Consider the following 17297-nt stretch of genomic DNA (forward strand, 5'->3'; position numbering starts at 1 on the left):
GTTTGGAGAAAATATTTATATTTTATTCAGCTGTGTTCAATTGTATTCTTCATACTATAAAATAATGCCACGGAATTCCAAGCAAATCTTGTCTGCTAAATTAACTAGTGTAGCCCACAGCCATATGGCATAGGTCCTGATCTGACTAACATAAGGACAACTCAAGAGTATGCTATTCTGTTCTTCTGAAATAGAGACTACATTTTCTTCATATCATGCTTCTTTAGACCAGTCTAAAATAAAACAGATTTATTGTGAAGGTGTAGGCTATATTAACATGGATTTATTTGACTTTTTAAAATGTTAAATGTCGATGTTCCAAAGGTCTGCATCAGTGGCTTGTAGGTGTAGGAGCAAGGAGATGCTAAATGGGTTTATGTTAATTAACGGTCGTGAGACAGACAGTTATTTGCTTGACAATCACCGGCGGACGAAATTTCGTGACCGCCACAGCCCTAGTTCTGTTCAGAATGAAACGATTGGGGAAAAGACAAATCGGTTCCAACCCCTGGTGCATACACAACAGTCCCTTTTCCCTCCATGCCAGAGGGATCATTGACCAAAAGATAATGTTGTTAATATCTTCAACAACAACAAAAAAAATGACTTAATGTGCAGGAATCATAGCCAAAATGTGAAGGGGGGTAAAAACGGTTTGATTTAAAGTCTAAATGATCTGGCCCTTCATCACAAAATAGAGCTGGTCTAATATCTCTTTATAAGCGTGAGGTGATACCGGGTTGGCACACGGGCTGCAGCATAAAATGGGTTTCTTGAGCCAAAACGCTCAACTACAGGATGACGTTTAAAAATCTGCCACTTCTCGGCAATGAATTTAAAAAGCATTTTGCAGCCATTAGTAATTAATAATTGCGGGTAAAATTTGAGTCAGTCCGAGAGAGTTTGAGAGGTAATATGGTTAGTATTGGGTATTTCATGTTGGTGAATAAAGTTAGTTCATACCCACATTTTGACGGTAAGTCAATCCGATTCATCCACAATTTAGACAATTTGAAAGACTGGTAAATCACCCGGACAGCAGAACCTTTGAAGAGTGAGCTAATATATATATTTTTTAAAGCAGAGATTTCAATCTCGATTCAACTCTGAGAACTTTAGTGCCCTCATCAAAACTAAAACAAAGCCACTTGAAAAGCCTGACTTAAACCGTTACCAGCTCAATTCATCGTTCACTTCATTTCCGCAGTCAAAGGAACTTTTTCAGTGGCGTCACATTATGGCCACATAAACCCCTGAGATGTAATACTCAGTCTCTAATACTCTTTATCGGGAGAGGGCTAATATCACATTATAAAAACGGAAATACGCCTTTCATGTCATCCTGTGGTCGGTTTGTTGAGTGACACAGCGGGGTGCTTTATTTGGCCAAATGAGAGCAGTTGGGTCCCAGCCCTTTTCTCTGTTCACACACACACAATATACCTGGATGTGTAGCCAACATTAAGCAGTGCTTCCTCTCAGAAAACGTATGGACGATCAGTAGCAAGAAACAGTCATAGAAGTTCAAAATGAAAGAGTACAAAACCATAAAGTGGCAGAGGCTGGTGTGTTCCACTTCCTAGCCATCGTGGACTTTATTACAAGAAATCCAACCGAAACAAATTAGCAGCCGGGCCCCAAACAAACGGGGCCGTAAACTACAGTAAGAGACAAATTTTTATTTAAGTTTGCCAGGAGGGACATAAACCAGAGGGGTTTCAAACTGTGACATAGAATAGAGGTGCATTTAAAAGTAAATCTCCCCCCCCCCCCCCCCTCTCTATTTGGGCTCTATTGTGCTGTCATGTTGTTCCGTCTTTATGGACTCGCAGAACACGGGCCTCTGACTTTTTTTTTTCTTCTTCGGGATAATTAATTCAAACGAGGAAGTTCGCGGAGCCTTACAACTCGATTATTAGGCTGTCCTTTTGAAGTTTTATTTTAGGGCGGAGGAGGGAGGCCGAATCAGGCCCTAAATCACGGGGGCCGATGTCGTGGTGTTGAACTGTTTGCAGCGTCTGGCTTATTGGAACGGCTTGTCAGGATGTGGCGGCCGCCGAAGACCAGATTGTCGCCGTTTCATGGTTAATGAGGTTTTTGCGGCCGCAGTTTTACGGTCAACTGATGAGAGTCAGAGAAAGAGTAATGACCAGGCACCTGCTGCTGCCACTAGACATCCTCTCAAATCAGACAGAGACAGACAGAATGTAAACAGGAATAGATAGAGATTCTTAAACAATGAAAGGCAGGCAAACAGAATGATCTACTCTGAAACCTGCTCTGCTTAAGCCAGTCAACTCAACAGCCATTGGTCATAATCAAAAGGATGAATGACCGATGAAAACTGTGCTGTTTTGATAAGGCACAGCGGAAAAATTCAAACAGTTGTGTGACAACGGAGAAACCAATCACAAAAGATCACAAGTTCATCAATACTACAAGAGCATGTTAAAACCAAAATACACAGGTTTTAGCAGGTTGTTAGCAACTGTGCATTTTGTACCTTTTTTGATCCAGCAAATCCCTCGGACTCCAGAAAGAAATAGGCAAAGGGCATCAGGACGAAGAGGCAGAGATTGGAGAAGAGCGACACCAGATTCCACAGGCCTGTATGGGCAACATTTTATCTACTTAACAATCAATCAATCAGTCTTTCAAGAATGTCACCAAGCCAAATACAACATGACTGAAATCACAACTTACAATAAAACACCTCCTCCTCAGACCTCAGCTGCATACTAAATGTCACCCTATTCTCCACAGTGCAATACTTTTGACCAGGGCCAATAAGGCTCTGGTCAAAAGTTGTGCACTATGGAGTGCAATATACAGGGAATAGGGCGCCATTTGGGACACATCTCTTGAGTCATGAGAAAGAGTTGCTTTGGATAGATAGAAAGCACTGCTGCGTCCACTGGACACAATCCATTCCTGCAGTCATCTGCTAAACCGTGGACTCTGATGACCCCTTGTGGCTGGAAAGCAAGATTTATTTACTACCCTGATCTTGTAGATGTATGGGTGTGCAGACCTTTGTTCTAGGAAAGAACTAATCACACCTGTTTCAGCTAATGATATGTTAATGACTTGAGTCAGGTGTGTAGAATGTGGCACCCTGCAGGCCACCGGGACTGTGGTTGGTGACTATTTCCGTTGGAGTCATGTTTTAGGCAAACTTTGCAGTCATGCACAAATATTAATCAAGTCTTGACAAATGTAATTTTCTCTGATAGACCACCAGGTTCTGTCCAAAATGGCACCCTATTCCCTTTGAAGTGCACTTCTTTTGATGAGGGCCCATAGGGCTCTGGTCAAAAGTAGTGCACTTAACAGGGAATAGGGTGTCATTTAGGACACAAACCCACCAGTTTCTGTGGGAAGCAGATCTTTGTGACACGATGTATAAAAGGAGCGATTCTGTTATGTTACATGTGGTTAAGTGAGCGAAAAGCACTCAAAACAAGGAAGTCAATCCACATTGAACCTCTGTCCTAAATGGCACCCTATTCCCTACACAGTGCAATATTTTTGAACAGTACCCTATGGGTCCGGGTCAAAAGTAGTGTACTACATTGGGTGCCATTTGGGACGCACAAAAATAATAGAATGCTATGTGAATGACAGTACTGACCATGGATGAGGGAGCCATTGAGCCACTGAATGTAGTAGTTTCTGGGGAAGGAGAGCAGGATCTCATTGCTGATGATTGAGAAAGGCAGGAGGAGAACAGCCCCACCCGACATGGCCAGGGTGAAGGTGCACATGTACAGTCTGTGGGGAGGAGCCACACACACACACACACACACAGAGTGAATGAGAGGAATTAGTAAGAAAGTCTAGTTTGCTGTGGTATCAGTTTTGTTAAAAATAGAATCCTTACTTGCTTTAGCAATTTTCATATATGCCCATTGATTCTTGAAGAATATAACTAATGAATTGTTAGTTTTACGCCAATGTTTGTAAACAAACACTGTACAGCCTCAAAACATGGTTAAAACTATAAAACTTGTTTGTAATTAAGAATTCTAGGTTTAAGGAATTGTTAAATGACATGTATCGTAGTATTTATTCATATAAAATTGTCAGTGTCACAGCTCTGCACATCAGCATTCAAATACATACAATGGCGACATTCATGCAGCGGGCTATGAATCATTTGACAAAATTGTATTACTCAAGTATAACTGTAGGCCGGCCAACTGTCATTTAAGGATTAGTGTTAGATTACACGTCGCATTAATAGCGACTCTGCCGGTGTATACAGTGTGACAGGGATTAACAATAAGGGAATGAAGTTGTTGAGTGTCCCAGGGAGCCTCCCAAATGGCCCCCTATTCCCTATATAGTGCACTACTTTTGACCAGAGCCCTATAAACCCTGGTCAAAAGTAGTGCACAGCACTACATAGGGAATAGGGATCAATTTGGGACGCACCACAGTCGACAACTTAACTTAAATACTAGTGGTGCGGATGGCCACTTCAGTATCTATGAGCTAAATCTCAATATGACCCTCTCCCCCCCGACAACCTGGCATCCCAGCCGAGCAGGGGCCTGGGCTGCAGCCTACACGTGGAGGTTGCCAGATTCTGCTGCCCAGAGGACGACACCACACCATCTGCTCTGGTTCTCCGCGGGAAGCGGGCAAGGTCGCCGCTTTGATATATGGCTTGAGAACCTAATTCATTTAAAATGTTGAACCATTTACTTGGCTCAGCCGTTTCCCCTTGCAATATCACCGTCAGCTGGACCAAAGAGGACAAATGACAAAGGGGGCCGCAAACATATGGCCACGTAAAGGCCATTGTTATTGCTTTATTACCAGAGTTGTGTCAGGCCCTGCGTGCAGTGGTGATGCAACGTGAGTGACAAGTCACATCAGCCATTCAAACCGAGACAGGCTACGCTGTTGTTTCTCCAAAACCTGACTGCCTGACCCTCAGCCGTTCCACATATCTGATTTATTCCAACATTAGCACACCTGATTCATCAAAACAGGACTTGCTGATTGGTTGGCTCGTTGAATCAGGCGCTAATATGTGGAATGGCTGAGGGTCACGAGGATCGTTTCAGGAAACACTGAGATACTAAAAGTAAAGCTATTGCTCAACCGCTTTATTGAAAGTAGTTCCACTCACGATATTCTGTTGACGACAGCATCTTCATCCTCCTGGTCATCTGAGGGAGGGGAAACCACTTAGTCACAGCAGGTACAGCAAGTGAACCTTACAGAGACAGCCAATGGGCCTCTTGGGACTACAAACCTCATGTTGCCTGGTTCAAATCCCAGATGGTACGACAATTAATGCATCAATGGAACTTAGGGAGTCCCTTTTTCCTACAGTCCTAGTCTACGGACCAGTACCAAACGGCAATATATTCTCTATATAGTACACTACTTTTGACCAGTGTCCACAAGGCCTATGTAGGGAATAGGATGCCATTTGGGATAGTTTAGCTACTGTACTGGGTGCAGAGAAAAGAACAACCTAGCTTTTGTGGGCACAACAATCCCCAGAGGATCTTTGACGTGGTCTACTTTTAAAGGAGCTTCGAGAAACCAGGGCGACCTGGGCATCCCACATTTGTCCAAGAACAACGGGTGTAGAACAGACTTCACGACGCCTCGTTAGAGTGATTCGTCTTTGATTCTACATATTGTCCAACTTGCAGTTAGGCTGGCTATAGGACCCTTTTTACACATGATTATGGACCATCTGTCTATAATATCAACACACTTCAATGTGGGTGTGGGGTCATTATTTGCATCGTATGGAACATAATATGGAAAGCCATATACGTTCATCTTGAGAGAATTGCTTCCCTCTGAATGAATATCAAAAGGGTGATTGCATTTGCTGTCCACTACTGGCAATGCATCGGATGTACATGCATTTTCACCAGGTACAAGTCTCATAGTATAATATGCTGGGTTGGGGATATCTCTTTCTGTCAGTCAGACACAGGTCAGCTCCTCGTCACTCATTTACCATGAGGTGTGTCTAATGTACGTTACATAGTCATATACAGTCTTTACACATGTGAGGGTCTATGTGCAAACACAGCATGAACAAAAGACAGAGCTTTGCAATATTTGCTGTGGAAACAAATGGGACTGTGTGTGCAAGTATTAGGTGTGCGAGTACTACATAGATTTTTTTTATTGATAGATGTGAAGTTGGTACCACCGCATATTTTGCTATTTTAAGTACAATATTCACCATAAAAACAGAACATGACCACTAACCTGTTTTCCTCTTGTACCTGGTGATGATGCAATACGACACAATGTAGAGTACCGCAAACAGTAGGAAACAAATCTGAAAAGACAAACAAAAAACAATTATGAACACTTAGAAAACTGCCCTAGTGTACATACATGATCAAGGTTTACAATATCCGGCATGGCGCTGACGTGAACGCGTAGCACAACTTGACACACTTTATTAGCCTCCCCTACAAACATGGGCGCCATCCCAAATGGCTCCCTATTCCCTACTGAGCGCACTACTTTTGACCAGGGCCCATGGGGCTCCATTTCAGGAACCTGATATGGTACTACTACATTTACTATACTAATACAATAAACAGGCGACACGTGGTCTATGACAGCTAGTGTGTTAGGATATGCATCATTGGCATCATGTACCGTATACATGGAGTTAGTTCCTTAGGACAGCTATGATTGACGGAAGTTGGGATAGTTGCCTGGATGAATACCAGTCATGCATGTAGCCTTGATCAGGTTACAGACAGACCCCCCCCTACAGGAAAGGCCTCTCTCAAGTCTAGGTAATTCACTCATACAGGGAACGAATAGCCTGGGTGGGACGGTGCCGACACTGTTGCTGCCCATTATTCAACAGCACCTTGTCTTGTTTAATGAATACATGCCCAGTCTACGTCTCAGAGTAGGACCGCCGATGTCGGATCAGGTCCCTTGTGTCCGTGTGATCTTATTCATGATGATCCAAAAGTTGAAACTGATCCTAGGTCAGCGCTCCTAGTCTGAGAGACTTTATGAATCAGGTTACAGGCCACACCACACCCAAAGCAAATTGTGTAAACAGAATAGTTGCATTTGATGTCGAAGGCAGATCTTACTTCACATATACTGTTCATGTAAAAAGGCCCTAAGACTGGGTTAAACCATAAGTCATAATAGTTTGACACGAGATAGGCCAACATTTCCAATTTGAACGAACGCCACAAACTAGGCTAATTCATTAATTAGTCGACATGCAGCATGATCTGGAATTAGGCGTTCTAACAACGACTGAATGAAATTTTCAGAGTGCCATTCCCAAACCCTGGTCCTCAGAGACCCAGCATTGACAGAAATATCCCACATTCCCCTTCGGACAGTGGGACAGACAGCAACTAGGCCTAACGTTAGAATCATCCTCCTCTGCAGCAACGGCAGCACTATCAGCACCATCTCCACATTACACAACACGACAAGAGTCAGCAAGAGTGCAGGCAGACAAGACACATTCAACCTGGCTAAAGTACGCATAGATAAAGAATGGCTAAAAAAAATCTATAGTAATAATAATAATAATAATAATAATAATAATAATAATAATAATAATAATACACACACACATACATACATACACATACATGCATGCATGCATACATACATACATGCATACATACATACAGTGAGGGAATAAAGTATTTGATCCCCTGCTGATTTGTACGTTTGCCCACTGACAAAGAAATGACTAGTCTATAATTTTAATGGTAGGTTTATTTGAACAGTGAGAGACAGAAAAACAAAACAAAAATCCAGAAAAACGCATGTCAAAAATGTTATAAATTGATTTGCATTTTAATATATATATATATATATATATATATATATATATATATGAAATATATATATATATATTTTTGTATACCTTTATTTAACTAGGCAAGTCAGTTAAGAACACATTCTTATTTTCAATGACGGCCTAGGAACGGTGGGTTAACTGCCTTGTTCAGGGGCAGAACGATAGATTTTCACCTTGTCAGCTCAGGGGATCCAATCTTGCAACCTTACAGTTAACTAGTCCAGCGCAATAGCGACCTGCCTCTCTCTCATGGCACTCCACAAGGAGACTGCCTGTTACGCGAATGCAGTAAGCAAAGGTAAGTTGCTAGCTAGCATTAAACTTATCTTATAAAAAACAATCAATCATAATCACTAGTTACCTACACATGGTTGATGATATTACTAGATATTCTAGCGTGTCCTGCGTTGCATATAATCTGGCTGAGCATACAAGTATCTGACTGAGTGGTGGTAGGTAGAAGCAGGCGGGTAAACTTCCATTCAAACAGCACTTTCGTGCGTTTTGCCAGCAGCTCTTTGTTGTGTCAAGCATTGCGCTGTTTATGACTTCAAGCCTATCAACTCCTGAGATGAGGCTGGTGTAACCGAAGTGAAATGGCTAGCAAGTTAGCGCGTGCTAACTAGAGGGATGGAAGCTATACTGTTACACTGGCAATACTAAAGTGCCTAAAAGAACATCCAATAGTCAAAGGTTAATGAAATACAAATGGTATAGAGGGAAATAGTCCTATAATTCCTACAACCTAAAACTTCTTACCTGGGAATATTGAAGACTCATGTTAAAAGGAACCACCAGCTTTCATATTTTCTCATGTTCTGAGCAAGGAACTGAAACGTTAGCTTTCTTACATAGCACATATTGCACTTTTACTTTCTTCTCCAACACTATTTTTGCATTATTTAAACCAAATTGAACATGTTTCATTATTTATTTGAGGCTAAATAGATTTTATTGATGTATTATATTAAGTTAAAATAAGTGTTCATTCAGTATTGTTGTAATTGTCATTATTACAAATAATAAAATAATTAAAAAAAGCTTTTTTTTTCTATTTTTTCTTCTTCTTTTTTTATAAATCGGCTGATTAATCGGTATCTGCTTTTTTGGTCATCCAATAATCGGTATCGGCGTTGAAAAATCATAATCGGTCGACCTCTACTTGAGATGTTGCTTCAATACATCCACAAACTTTTCCTCCCTCATGATGCCATCTATTTTGTGAAGTGCACCAGTCCCTCCTGCAGCAAAGCACTCCGACAACATGATGCTGCCATCCCTGTGCTTCACGGTTGGGTTGGTGTTCTTCGGCTTGCAAGCCTCACCCTTTTCCTCCAAACATAACGATGGTCATTATGGCCAAACAGTTCTATTTCTTGTTTCATCAGACCAGAGGACATTTCTCCAAAAAGTACAATCTTTGTCCCCATGTGCAGTTGCAAACCGTAGTCTGGCTTTTTTTATGGCAGTTTTGGAGCACTGGCTTCTTCCTTGCTGAGCGGCCTTTCAGGTTATGTTGATATGACTCGTTTTACTGTGGATATAGATACGATTGCACCCGTTTCCTCCAGCATCTTCACAAGGTCCTTTGCTGTTGTTCTGGGACTGATTTGCACTTTTCTCAACAAAGTACGTTCATCTCAAGGAGACAGAACGCGTCTTCTTCCTGAGCGGTAGGACGGCTGTGTGGTCCCATGGTGTTCATACTTGCGTACTATTGTTTGTACAGATGAACATGGTACCCTCAGGCATTTGGAAATTGTTCACAAGGATGAATCAGACTTTGAGGTCTACAATTTTTTTCTGGGGTCTTGGATTTCTTTTGATTTTCCCATGATGTCAAGCAAAGAGGCATTAAGTTTGAAGGTAGGCCTTGAAATATATCCACAGGTACTCCTCCAAATGACTCAAATGATGTCAATTAGCCTATCAGAAGCTTCTAAAGCCATGACATCATTTTCTGGAATTTTTCAAGCTGTTTAAAGGCACAGTCAACTTAGTGTGTGTAAACTTCTGACCCACTGGAATTGTGATACAGTGAATTATAAGTGAAATAATCTGTCTTTAAACAGCTGTTGGAAAAATTACTTGTGTCATGCACAAAGCAGATGTCCTAAACGACTTGCCAGAACTATAGTTGGTTAACAAGAAATTTGTGGAGTAGTTGAAAAAACATTTTTAATGACTCCAACCTAACTGTATGTAAACTTCCGACTTCAACTGTAAATTTTCACACAAAAAACTGACGGTTTACAGATTAACGGTTAACAATCCTAGTCCCTGACCATTCACAGCCCTATAATTTATAAATAACGAAAGTAACTCCAACGGGTAAGTTCTCTGAACGGGAAAAAAAAAAATCTGATTCACAGCATTACATAGGATGAAGATGGTATAGTCCAAGCCGCAGCTCCATAGATGGCAGCATGTGTACAAAACAAAGCGCGAACCACCGCTTTTAATCATGGCAAGGTGACCGGAAACATGGCCGAATACAAACAGTGTAGCTACTCCCTTCGCAAGACAATCAAGCAAGCGTCACTATAGAGACGAAGTAGAGTCGCAATTCAAAGGCTCAAAACACGAGACGTATGTGGCAGGGTCTACAGTCAATCTCGGATTACAAAAAGAAACCCAGCCCCGTCGCAGACACCGACGTCTTGCTCCCAGACAAATTAAACAACTTTTTGCTCGCTTTGAGGACAATACAGTGCCACTGACATGGTCCGTGCTACCCGTGGGCTCTCCTTCACCGTGGCCAACATGAGTAAAACATTTAAACGTGTTAACCCTTGCAGGGCTGCTGGCCCAGATGGCATCCCTAGCCGCATCCCCAGAGCATGCGCAGACCAGCTGGCTGGTGTGTTTACGTACATATTCAATCAATCCCTATCCCAGTCTGCTGTGCACACATGCTTCAAGAGGGCCACCATTGTTCCTGTTCCAGGAAAGCGAAGGTATCTGAGCTAAACGACTATCGCCTCGTAGCACTAATTTCTGTCACAATGAAGTGCTTTGAGAGACTAGTCAAGGATCATATAATCTCCACCCTACCTGATATCCTAGACCCACTCCAATTTGCCTACCACCCCAATAGGCCCACAGACGACGCAATCGCATCTGAACAAGTGGAATACCTATGTAAGAATGCTGTTCCCTAGCACCACTCCCTAGCATTCTTCTCACCAATGTCCAGTCTCTTGACAACAAGGTTGATGAAATCCGAGCAAGGGTAGCATTCCAGAGGGACATCAGAGACTGTAACGTTCTTTGCTTCACGGAAACATGGCTCACTGGAGAGACGCTATCGGAGTCGGTGCAGCCAACTTGTTTCTCCACGCATCGCGCAGACAGAAACAAACATCTTTCTGGTAAGAAGAGGGGCGGGGGCGTATGCTTCATGGTTAACGTGACGTGGTGTGATCATAACAACATACAGGTACTCAAGTCCTTCTGTTCACCTGATTTAGAATTCCTCACAATCAAATGTCGACCGCATTATCTACCAAGGGAATTATCTTCGATTATAATCACAGCCGTATATATTCCCCCCCAAGCAGACACATCGATGGCTCTGAACGAACTTTATTTGACTCTTTGCAAACTGGAATCCATTTATCCGGAGGCTGCATTCATTGTAGCTGGGGATTTTAACAAGGCTAATCTGAAAACAAGACTCCCTAAATTTTATCAGCATATCGATTGCGCAACCAGGGCTGGAAAAACCTTGGATCACTGCTATTCTAACTTCCGCGACGCATAGAAGGCCCTGCCCCACCCTCCTTTCGGAAAAGCTGACCACGACTCCATTTTGTTGATCCCTGCCTACAGACAGAAACTAAAACAAGAAGCTCCCGCGCTGAGGTCTGTTCAACGCTGGTCCGACCAATCTGATTCCACACTCCAAGACTGCTTCCATCACGTGGACTGGGATATGTTTCGTATTGCGTCAGACAACAACATTGACGAATACGCTGATTCGGTGAGCGAGTTCATTAGAACGTGCTTTGAAGATGTCGTTCCCATAGCAACGATTAAAACATTCCCAAACCAGAAACCGTGGATTGATGGCAGCATTCGCGTGAAACTGAAAGCCCGAACCACTGCTTTTAATCAGGGCAAGGTGACCGGAAACATGACCGATTACAAACAATGTAACTATTCCCTCCACAAGGCAATCAAACAAGCTAAGCGTCAGTATAGAGACAAAGTAGAATCTCAATTCAACGGCTCAGACACAAGAGGTATGTGGCAGGGTCTACAGTAAATCACGGATTACAAAAAGAAAACCAGCCCTGTCACAGACCAGGATGTCTTGCTCCCAGGCAGACTAAATAACTTTTTTGCCCGCTTTGAGGACAATACAGTGCCACTGACACGGCCCGCAACTAAAACATGCGGACTCTCCTTCACTGCAGCCGACGTGAGGAAAACATTTAAACGTGTCAACCCTCGCAAGGCTGCAGGCCCAGACGGCATCCCCAGCCGCGCCCTCAGAGCATGCGCAGACCAGCTGGCTGGTGTGTTTACGGACATATTCAATCAATCCCTATCCCAGTCTGTTGTTCCCACATGCTTCAAGAGGGCCACCATTGTTCCTGTTCCCAAGAAAGCTAAGGTAACTGAACTAAGCGACTACCGCCCCGTAGCACTCACTTCCGTCATCATGAAGTGCTTTGAGAGACTAGTCAAGGACCATATCACCTCCACCCTAGACCCACTCCAATTTGCTTACCGCCCAAATAGGTCCACAGATGCTGCAATCTCAACCACACTGCACAATGCCCTAACCCATCTGGACAAGAGGAATACCTATGTGAGAATGCTGTTCATCGACAACAGCTCGGCATTTAACACCATAGTGCCAAGCTCGACATCAAGCTCGAGACCCTGGGTCTCGGCCCCGCCCTTTGCAACTGGGTACTGGACTTCCTGACGGGCCGTCCCCAGGTGGTGAGGGTAGGCAACAACATTTCCACCCCGCTGATCCTCAACACTGGGGCCCCACAAGGGTGCGTTTTGAGCCCTCTCCTGTACTCCCTGTTCACCCATGACTGCGTGGCCACTCACGCCTCCAACTCAATCATCAAGTTTGCGGACGACACAACAGTGGTAGGCTTGATTACCAACAACGACGAGACGGCCTACAGGGAGGAGGTGAGTGCCCTCGGAGTGTGGTGTCAGTTAACCTCTTTCAGCTAGGGGGCACTATTTTTATTTTTGGAAAAATAACGTTCCCAAATGAAACGGCCTATTTCTCAGGCCCATATGTTAGAATATGCATATAATTGCTAGATTAGGATAGAAAACACTCTAAAGTTTCCAAAACTGTCAAAATATTGTCTGTGAGTATAACAGAACTGATATTGCAGGTGAAAACCTGAGGAAAATCAAACCAGGATGTGGCTTCTACTTTAAAAGCTCCATATTCCATAGCCTGCCTTCGCTCCATTTAAAGGGATATCAACCAGATTCCTTTTCCTATCGCTTCCTCAAGGTGTCAACAGTCTTTAGACATAGTTCCAGGCTTTTATTTTGAAAAATTAGCGAGAAAGATAACATCGCGTCAGGTGTTCGCATGAGTTTTGCTTGCGCAACAGAGCTTGGGCAGCCATTGTGTCTCCCTCTCCTACTGAAAAAGAGACAGTGCCGGTTGATATATTATTGATTAAATATTTTAAAAACAACCTGAGGATTGATTATAAAAAGCATTTGACATGTTTCTGTGGACATTACGAATACTATTTGGAATTTCCGTCTGCGTTGTCGTGACCGCTTGAGCCTGTGGATTTCTGAACATAACGCGCCAAATAAACAGAGGTATTTTGGATATAAAAATATTTTTTTGGAACAAAATGAACATTTATTGTGTAACTGGGAGTCTCGTGAGTGAAAACATCCGTACGCGATTCATTTGATTGCTTTTCTGATTTGTGACCAAGCTACTTTGATGCTAGGTGTTCATAATGCTTTGTCTAGTGATCAATAAACTTCCACAAACGATTGGATTGCTTTCGCTGTAAAGCATATTTAAAAAATCTGGCACAACAGGTGGATTAACAAAAGGCTAAGATGTGTTTTGCTATATTGCACTAGTGATTTCATGAATATAAATATTTTTAGTAATATTATTTGAATGTGGCGCTCTGCAATTCAGCGGTTGTTGATGACAATTATCCCGCTAAAGGGATGGGTAGCGTCAAGAATTTAAATAACCTCACACTCAACGTCAACAAAACAAAGGAGATGATCGTGGATTTCAGGAAACAGCAGAGGGAGCACCCCTCTATCCACATCGATGGGACAGTAGTGGAGAAGGTGGAAAGTTTTAAGTTCCTCGGCGTACACATCACGAACAAACTGAAATGGTCCACCCACACAGACAGCGTGGTGAAGAAGGCGCAATAGCACCTCTTCAACCTCAGGAGGCTAAAGAAATTTGGCTTTCACCGAAAACACTCAAACTTTTACAGATACACAATCGAGAGCATCCTGTGGGGCTGTATCACCGCCTGGTACGGCAACTGCTCCACCAACAAACGTAAGGCTCTCCAGAGGGTAGTGAGGTCTGCACAACACATCACCGGGGACTAACTACCTGCCCTCCAGGACACTTACATCACCCGATGTCACAGGAAGGCCAAAAAGATCAAGGACAACAACCACCCGAGCCACTGCCTGTTCACCCGACTACCATCCAGAAGGCGAGGTCAGTACAGGTGCATCAAAACTGGGACCGAGAGACTCAAAAACAGCTTCTGTCTCAAGGCCATCAGACTGTTAAACAGCCATCACTAACATTGAGTGGCTGCTGCCAACATACTGACTCAAATCTCTAGCCACTTTAATAATTGGATGTAATAAATGTATCACTAGTCACTTTAAAACAATGCCACTTTATATTATGATTACATACCCTACATTACTCATCTCATGTGTATATAGTGTACTCTATACCATCTACTGCATCTTGCCTATGCTGCACGGCCATCACGCATCCATATATGAAATATGTACATATTCTTATTCATCCCTTTACACTTGTGTGTATAAGGTTGTTGTTGTGAAACTGTTACATTACTTGTTAGATATTACTGCACTGTCGGAACTAGAAGCTCAAGCATTTAGCAAAAGTCCCGTTAACATCTGCTAACCATGTATATGTGACCAATAAAATGTTATTTGATAGTACTTGTCAGACAGAGAACTTACAGTTTACTGTATACTGGTTGTTAGGGTGGGATTGGCGTGGGGTATATGGGTTCTGTGAGTGGCTTTGACAATTGTATTGGATTCTTCACATTTTACTCAACAGTAAAAAGAAGTTTGGTTCAAATCAGATGTTGGGAACTATATTTATTGAATATTATGTTTATTCTAAAAATGTAAAGGGACTATTTGGGTACAATCAATTAGCTTCATTTCTACAGAGATCAAATACAATTTTAACAAGATAATTTGGCAGGAATACTAATCTGTTTCTAACTGCAGAATTGATTTCAGAACCATCTGAGACGGTGGGTGTCATGGCTTGCTGAAATGACATGGAATGACTCTGAAGGTAAGGGGGCATTGAAGTGCCATCCTGCAGTTCATGTCATTATTACTTCACACATATCAATAACACGCTCTGGCCTGTCTGGTGCAAGAAACCCTATACACCCTGGTTTAGCTGCAAATACACTTTAAAGTCATATACACGTGAAAGTCAAACGTGTGACGCCAGTGACATAAGTAGGCTAAACAAGTTATAATTAGGACAGCGGTTACGAAACTCGGTCCTGGGGACCCCAATGGTTCACATAACCAGCTGATTCACATAACCAACTCTTGATGATTAGTTGATTACTTGCATCAGCAATGTAGTGCTAGGGCAACAACAAATATTTAGCATCTCCTGGGGTCCGCAGGGCCGAGTTTGGTTAACCAAGTATTAACACATCCATAGGACAGCATAGTCAAGCAGTTTCAGTTTTACATAGTTAGAATATGAGAGCTTGAGTTGAACAACAACGTTACGCCCAAGAGAGCAACATGTAAGAGGCAGCTCTATCAGAACCAGTTTAGTGTGTTTAACTGTTACTGTCCTAGCTCTTAGCTAGCAAGATAATAATCCTAATGGATTAATCTTATCGGCAGACTCAACAGCCTTGGTTTCTCAAATGACTGCATCGCCTGGTTCACCAACTAGTTCTCAGACAGAGTTCAGTGTGTCAAATCGGAAGGCCTGTTGTCCGGACCTCTGGCAGTCTATGGGGGTGCCACAGGGTTCAATTCTCAGGCCGACTCTTTCTCTGTATACATCAATGATGTCGCTCTTGATACCATTCTGTATACTTCTGGCCCTTCTTTGGACACTGTGTTAACTAACCTCCAGATGAGCTTCAATGCCATACAACTCTCCTTCCGTGGCCTCCAACTGCAAGTCAAACTAAATGCATGCTCTTCAACCGATCACTACCAGCACCTGCCCTGACTTAGAATATGTGGACATCTACAAATACCTAGGTGTCTGGTTAGACTGTAAATTCTCCTTCCAGACTCACATTAACCAATCCAAAATGTAATATAGAATCGGCTTCCTATTTCACAGCAAAGCATCCTTCACTCATGCTGCCAAACACACCCTCGTAAAACTGACTATCCTACTGATCCTTGACTTCGGCGATGTCATTTACAAAATAGCCTCCAACACTCTACTCAGCAAATTGGATGCAGTCTATCACAGTGCCATCCATTTTGTCACCAAAGCCCCATATACTACCCACCACTGTGACCTGCATCCTCTCGTTGGCTGACCCTCGCTTCATATTCGTCGCCAGACTTATAGATGGCTCCAGGCCATCTATAAGTCTTTGCTAGGTAAAGCCCCGCCTTATCTCAGCTCACTGGTCACCATAGCAGCACCCACCCGTAGCACACGCTCCAACAGGTATATTTAACTGGTCTCCCCCAAAGCCAACTCCTCCTTTGGCCGCCTTTCCTTCCAGTTCTCTGCTGCCAATGACTGGAACTTATTGCAAAAATCACTGAAGCTGGAGACTAATATCTCCCTCACTAACTTTAAGCACCAGCTGTCAGAGCAGCTCACTGCACTTGTACATAGCCCATCTGTAAACAGCCCATCCAACTACCTCATCCCCATACTGTTATTTATTTATTTGCTCCTATGCACCCCAGTATCTCAACTTGCACATTCATCTTCTGCACATCTATCACGCCAGTGTTTAATTGCTAAATTGTAATTTTGTTGCCACTGTGACCTATTTTATTTCCTTACCTCCCTTATCCTACCACATTTACACACAGTCTATACGCTTTTTATCTATTGTGATATTGACTGTATGTTTTGTCTATTCCATTTGTAACTCTGTGTTGTTGTTTGTGTCGCACTGCTTTGCTTTATCTTGGCCAGGTCGCAATTATAAATGAGAACTTGTTCTCAACTAACGTACCTGGT

At 42.8% G+C, this 17297-nt stretch overlaps 1 protein-coding gene across 3 annotated transcripts in view; it reads right to left on the bottom strand.

Annotated features, from left to right (window-relative positions):
* Nucleotides 1-17297, bottom strand: part of lmbr1 (limb development membrane protein 1) — a 57417-nt gene that overhangs the window by 39581 nt on the left and 539 nt on the right. For all 3 annotated transcript variants that reach the window (XM_036944285.1, XM_036944284.1, XM_036944283.1), the window contains exons 2-5: nt 6247-6319; nt 5138-5177; nt 3632-3771; nt 2504-2607 (exon numbers count right to left, since the gene is read on the bottom strand). In XM_036944285.1, coding sequence (XP_036800180.1) covers nt 2504-2607; nt 3632-3771; nt 5138-5177; nt 6247-6319 — 357 coding nt within the window. The remainder of the gene's footprint in view (nt 1-2503; nt 2608-3631; nt 3772-5137; nt 5178-6246; nt 6320-17297) is intronic.

Source organism: Oncorhynchus mykiss, chromosome 15, assembly GCF_013265735.2.
Source record: "Oncorhynchus mykiss isolate Arlee chromosome 15, USDA_OmykA_1.1, whole genome shotgun sequence".
NCBI lineage: Eukaryota > Metazoa > Chordata > Actinopteri > Salmoniformes > Salmonidae > Oncorhynchus > Oncorhynchus mykiss.